Here is a 7005-nt window from a genome sequence, read left to right on the forward strand (position 1 = left end):
ATCAGCTTTTTCTTTCCCAACGTTTTTGTGGTTTCGTTTTGTTTTGTTTTGTTGGTTTTTTTGTTTTTTGTTTTTGAAGATATTTTGATCTTTCCCTGCTGAAGACAATCCAGACGGTCAAATTGGGTCGGGAGAGCATATGGAGAGGTTATCCCGTAGTTTTAAGGCCATAGCTAGGAAAAAAAAACAAAAAACAGGCTGTTTTCTTCCTCATACTCTGGCAAGATATCTTTGGAGATCATTTTTTGGGAGATGCATGGAAGGCTTTTGTAGCAGACCTTTCTAGCTTGAGATAAGAGAATTTCTGCAGACTTCCCCAGATCAGTAGTAAACTGAGATAGCTTCTAGTGTCAAGAATACGTAACTCCTAATTTCCTTCAAACCAGTCTATTACACAGACGTGGAAATTCAGAGATTGGGGGGTTTTGTTTGTTTTTTTGGGGGTTTTTTTGGTTTTTTTTTTGTGACATAATTTAGCATAAATTGTGGTAAATCTTTTGAGATTTGCTGGTCTCATCTACATTATAGCACATTCAACTAAGATGGAAACAAAACTAAAATCTCTACTCACTATAGCATAGGCATTGTTGATGACACTTTGTGAAGGCTGGTGGAAAAAGTGGCTTGGTTTTCTGGGAATTTTATACTATCAGATCTTTTTTCTGATCTTTGAAGTCTGACAGTATGTTGCTATGTTGCTTATCCAATAGTTCTACTTATGAGAACTGTTCTGAAAGATTTGGAAGTTCTTAAACTTACGTATATGTGGCTTCTTGCAGTTTGGAATGTGTCCTACAGGTTTTACATTGGATGGAATTTCTGCCACAGAGCAGCAGGGGAATTTCAGTAGTTTCAATACTCTTGCATGCTTTTGAGTCTTTGGAAAATTAAATTTAGCATAAATAAGAAAACATTCTCCAGCACCAAATTCATGATGAAAAAGGTTAACGTCATCGTTGGATGAGTTTAACAAGTTTGCCAGCTCTCTTAACTTAAAAATCAGTGCTACTTTATAGTTAACTGTTTATTTTATTTTTCTCCACAAACTGATGTGAAAGGCATTAGTGGAAACAAAATATAAATGCAATATGGAAAAATCAAGTATTTTTTTTCTGATAGCTTTATGAACAGCACTTGGTCTGGGGACTCGAGCACATTGTGAACTCTTTAATATTGACACCTTTGTGCCAAAGTGCTGTAACAAATGTTGGTGTATTGAAGTTATTTACAGTTTTCTTCTGAAATAACAACCAGGTTTTTTTTTTTATCTCTAACATAACAAGAGTTCAGCCTTGACTCTGAAAATTAATGCGCCTGTTTAATCTATGCTTTTACCCCAAAATAATTAATTCATGCCAACCTTTTCTTGCTTTGATGAAATGCAAATGCAAAGTGAATTGCACACTTTTAAATAATGTGCACTGCAGGTTTTCTGAGGTTTCTGTGACTGTAGAAGGGTAGATGCAGCCTTTATGTAAGCTTTTCAAAGAACGTTCCATATAGTTTCATCTTTTATTCTGTATGAAAACAATTATTTCAAGCCATTAATTCAACTCCATTCCTTTTTATGTCTTCATAATGGAAAAGTCTCCTACTAAAATGAAAGGATTTTTATTTCAGAGGGATAGGTAGAGAAATTTGTTCAGACTTTTCTTTAATCATGGTCTGTTTAGGTAAGGTTTATTCTACAAATTACTATACTGTTTGAATTCACCACTAGCTCAACATGACCAACACAAGGATTTTAAAGAGTTTTTCAAAGCTGGGTTTGACAGACAACAGAAGCAGGTTTTCACCAACATCAGATGAAAATTCATTAGTGCAGTTGGGGATCATTAACACAGCTGGGCATTCTGTTCTGTTTCTCTGACTATCGGACCAAGTAAAAATAGGAGGAGAATGTTCTCTAAGCTGTTACTAATGCTGGAAGAGTTTTGCTGCAAGAATTTCTTGCCTGTTGTCACTTAGGCAAAGATGGGTCCAAGAAACTGATATTAGAAATACTTCAACTGATACGTTTGTGTGAGTGGTGCCTGAAAGAGATCTGCATTTGTGTTTTTACCATTTCCTTTGGGATGTGACAGTCATGTCTATGAGAAAATTTTTTCCAGCTCTCTAATCATCAAGGCAGTCCACGTTAGGAGGCTGAACCATTTTAGAATGAAAAACAGATGCTTACCTTTTCTATTGCTCTCTGAAGGGAAGTTGTCCTACATGCCATTACATCCACTTTCACTTGAGAAACTGGGGATGTGTGTGCTACTTGCTTCAGACAGACATCATAGGCCCACAGATCAAGTAACAGAGCTGGACAGAAGCTCTAATCCATCTCATCCTACCAAGCATTTGATTACTGCATTAGAGAGGAGGGGGAGATTGTTCATTTTTCTAGAAATTACGAAGAGACTTGCACTTAGAAGTCAAGCAAAAGATGTTTTTGAAAGATTGTAATACTTTTGGTTATATGGTTATTGCAGGTAAGTAATTTTCAAAGAGAGATGCACTGTGTGCTGTAAGCATTGTTTTAGGTGACATTTGCTAGAGCCATAGATTATTATCAAGTTAATGTTGATTGCGGTTAGCGCATTTCTAGACATCTTTTGCACGGTTAGATAATAATCATGGCCTTTAAAAAAAAGAAAAAAAAAGTAAATGACTTTTCTTCTTTTTCTCTCCCTTTTTTTCTCGATTTCTGTAGGACCTGGGGATAACGAAAGTGGGTCATATGAAGCGAATTCTCCAGGGAATTAAGGAGCTCAGCAAGAACACCCCTTTGTCTGAAGTGTAATTGTGCTGGTGCTCTCAGAAGAAAGGGAACATTGCTGGAGAAGCGAAGCCGTTGCAGGCACTTGGCTGTCTTTGTAGTTTACTGTATGGAAGAATAAGCGCTAGCGTGTTCGTACAGGCTAGCATTGCCCAGTACTTGTGTGGCGAAGAGCTTGTTGCAAGAGCATAAGAGAATTTGTGCCAAAAGAAAAAAAAAAGAAATGGTTATGCATTCTGTGAAGGAGTTTTCTTGGTGTTCACACTTGGCCAGTTCAGATAAGCACATTTTGGTAAATCAGTTGATGGTGAACTGCACTGACTGGAAAATATATCAAGAAACGATCGCTTTGCTTACATGCAGCTCAGTATGCCTCTCTCTTACAACGCAGCAAGATGCCGCCGTACAGCACGAGGTTGTCTGGTTGCCCTTCCTGTGCACAGATCCCCTACAGCTTCCTGTGCAGGAGCCTGAGAGGTGGCCGCTTCCGAGGTTCCACACGCGGGTCTGGCAATGCCTCAGGTACCAGGCGCTCACGGGCCACGCAGGATGGGGAAAGATACCTTCTTGTACTCTGAATGCCAACTATAATGCATGGTGTGCCTGCCTGACTTGTCTGTCATTCCGTTGCATGACATATCTGATACTTTAAACACTTGAACAACTTTTATATCGGTTTGAATGAGAATTAATTTATTACTACTTGAGTGTCCTTTTTCGGTTCCAGGCACTTTTCTATTCTTCAGTGTTGTGTTATTCCTAAATGAGTTCTATGGCAAAGGATGTGTGGGTGTGGAAACTTGAGCATTTGTGCCATATTCAGCAAGTTGTATGCATTATATATGATTGGGACGTTGTACAGTTAGATTTTTAAATATACCATGTAAAGAAGGTGTATCAGGTAACTAACTTATGAGTATTTTTGAAAGATCAGTACCTCACAAAAATATCAGTTGGCTTCCTGCATGGAAAATGATAAGGAATTTTCTCATGGTGCATTAAATGTAGTTATCCAGTTATCTTAAACATCCGTAGCATATCGGAGCTTTTAGGAACTAATGGTTTTATTTATTCTGCTGTGAAAAAAGCAGGTTGAAAGATTAACGAAAATTTCTTACAGGAAAATTCGATTTATTTATCACACATAAATAAGGAAAGTGTTAAAATGTAGCAGCTGATTTGATTTTTGTGGGGTCAGCTTATACTCATTACTAATATACTGTTAATTTAAAAAATTGTCTGTATGCATTTCTTTACAGAGGCATCAATTTGTTCGTCAGCACTCCTACATCAGTAGATCATAAAAAAATTAAGAGAATCTGAAGTTTTACACTATGCATGCAAATACGATTCACATGCAAACTAGTAATCTGTGAGTGTTATAAGGTTAAAAATGAAAGCCATCTTTGTTTAGTAATTGCATTAGACTAGAGTTTATAAGGCTATTTACAATTTACTTAAACAAAACATAGCTTCATAATTGAATTTCTGGTTAATTTCTCACAAAGTATTAATCTAGTAGAAAAATAACATACATAATATCTAGGGGTTAAGACACACAGAACCTGCTTCAGTGGCTGAGATGAGATGATACTGCATCACATGCCAGAGAACTTGCACAGAACTGCTTGTCTTGCTGTTCTGATCAGTGCAGCTTTCCCACCCCAGGAACTCTTGATTTATGCTTTATTGAGTATCTTTGTCAATTCTTACAAGTTAACAACCATGTTAATATCTATTTCTGTTTTCCTAGTAGACAGCAGAGTAAGGTTTCATTTGTTTTGCCGAAAGCTTTTCCTTACTTAAAGGGGACAACGCCAAGTACCACAGCCAGATTTTGTCCTCCATTTCTCAGGAGGATGGTGAGATTCATCCCTTGGGAAGTCAGATGTGCTCCCCTCATTGTTCTATTGCAAGTAAAGTTAAAAAGGAGGAAGGCAAGCTTTGTTTATATCCATTTATAGTACTGCCCGTTCTTGCTGCTGTAGGTTAAACCGTCACCGCTCTGGGAGCTTTGTGGACATAATTCATTGTTCTGGTCAACAAACAAAAGTAAAAGGCAATGCTCCATTAGTTTTTTGGTTCAGAAAGAAACAAAAGCCATTCACCAAGTGACATTATTTTCATGCTGTTGTATTAAAAGCATATGCAAACAATGGAAAGGTTTTTTCTTTCGTGTACTTGACGTTGACCCCTTTAATGATGACCAAATGTCATCTGCCGAGTCTTCACAAGTTACGTGTCCTTTTCTCTTTGTTTCCTTGTAAGCTAAGCTATATTTTAATGTGTGGCACAATTCTGATGTGTCAGTGTTGTGGTTGATGATGTAGTTAGTCCACCTGGTCAAGTTGAGGACATAATTCATGATATTATTTTCTTTGCTTTCCTGATTCACTCTCCCCATAGCTTTCAGTCTTGCTATCTGCACTGCAGTAAGATGGGCTCTGGAACAGGATTGAGTTAAGGCCATGTGATGACAGCTATAAAGGCCTACACAGTATAAAAAAAAAAAGGAGATGCTTTTAGGCAGGAAGAATGACAAAGTGTTGTTTTGGAATGCAGCTTTCTTATGACACTCTTCAAATTGCCTCAGTGTAGGACAACTTGTCTTTACGAAGTTCCATTATTTTAAATGATCACCAAAGAATTCAATTTTGATTGTCCTAAAGCAGAGGGTTTTTTTAAAAAGTGCAAGTAGAAAAAGTAGTTTAGGCAACAGTTATGTTTTATATAATAGATGTTCGAGAGAGCACGTTTCATACAACTCTATGCCTTAGAATAGTTTTGAATATCAGTTCCAAATGCGTTGGACAAGGAGGCTCAAACTATCTCACAGGATTTCTCTTTTGAGGTCGTGTTTTGTATCTGTGTTACGAGATGTGGCTTTTGTCAAGGTTGATTTTCGAATGCAATGTTGCTATCTCGTGATTATTGTAGATTTACAAGTATGGTTTTTTTCCCTACTGCTTTCAAAGTCCCAGCTCCCAGAACTGAGGACACACACAGTTTCATTTTTAACACACCGAATTCTTTATAATTTAATCTCGATGCTTAAAGCACTTCAAAGCATACTTTCTAACATTTCATAGAATCATCATAGAATCATAGAATGGCCTGGGTTGAAAAGGACCATAAAGATGTGGCTCTGGGCAGCCTGGTCTAGTGGTTGGCAACCCTGTCTGTGGGAGGGGGGTTGAAACGAGATGATCTTTGAGAGCCTTTTCAACCCAGGCCATTCTATGATTCTGTGATCATCTCGTTTCAACCCCCTGCTGTGTGCAGGGTCACCAACCACCAGACCAGGCTGCCCAGAGCCACATCCAGCCTGGCCTTGAATGCCTCCAGGGATGGGGCATCCACAACCTCCTTGGGCAACCTGTTCCAGTGCATCACCACCCTCTGTGTGAAAAATTTCCTCCTAATATCCAACCTAAACCTCCTCTGTCTCAGTTTAAAACCATTCCTCCTTGTCCTTTCTCTATCCATCCTTGTAAACAGTCGTTCCCCCTCCTGTTCATACACTCCCTTCAAGTACTGGAAGGCCACAATGAGGTCTCCTCAAAGCCTTCCAAAGAAGGTAAGCAACTTCCCTTGAAGTAGTTAATTTTCTGGAAAACTAGTTATCCCAGTAGCTTTTGTGGAGGCTAATTCAACATACTAGATTCAAGACAAAAATCACTATCCAGTACTCACTGGATTCATTTTTTTCCGTAGTCTAACACAACTCTACTGTCTGTCAGTGTACCTTAAAATCTATGAAAGCAATGCCAAGCAATCAGCATTTTTTTGAAGTGGATGGTATTCATAGAATCATAGAATGGCCTAGGCTGAAAAGGACCACAATGATCATTTAGTTTCATGTACATGAATGTGCTCCACTTCAAAAAGAAGAGGAGAAGCAAGTTGTAAAATGGCATTGCTCAGAGTGCTTTTGTTTTTCATCATTTTCCTATAGTTTTTTCCAGCTAATTGCATTCAGGTGTCTTAGCAGCTTCTTATTTGGGTGATACAAATATTGCCTTGTAGTACATAATGCCTTCTTTTTAGAAACTGGATCACATCAGCCAACTGTGTGTTTTTAGGTTTTTGGTGTTTATTTTTGTTTTACAGTACTTTAAAGAAAAGCTTGTGCAAATTTTTTTTATAAGATGGCAATTGAAAATTTTATTCATGATACATTTTTATGTATTTGCCCTTAAACAACATTTTTTCTCCCAAACACCAGCGTCTGTCAACGAAAA

At 37.9% G+C, this 7005-nt stretch overlaps 1 protein-coding gene across 1 annotated transcript in view; it reads left to right on the forward strand.

Moving 5' to 3' along the window:
- Nucleotides 1-5876, forward strand: part of DGKH (diacylglycerol kinase eta) — a 157822-nt gene extending 151946 nt beyond the window's left edge. Inside the window, 1 exon segment of the mRNA XM_042838892.1 lies at nucleotides 2699-5876. Within this exon segment, the coding sequence (XP_042694826.1) occupies nucleotides 2699-2788 (90 nt within the window). The 3' untranslated portion in view covers nucleotides 2789-5876.
- The last annotated feature ends 1129 nt before the right edge of the window (nucleotides 5877-7005 follow it).

Source organism: Centrocercus urophasianus, unplaced genomic scaffold, assembly GCF_019232065.1.
Source record: "Centrocercus urophasianus isolate 14NV4802_14NV808 unplaced genomic scaffold, USGS_Curo_1.0 seq_9, whole genome shotgun sequence".
NCBI classification, from domain to species: Eukaryota; Metazoa; Chordata; class Aves; order Galliformes; family Phasianidae; genus Centrocercus; species Centrocercus urophasianus.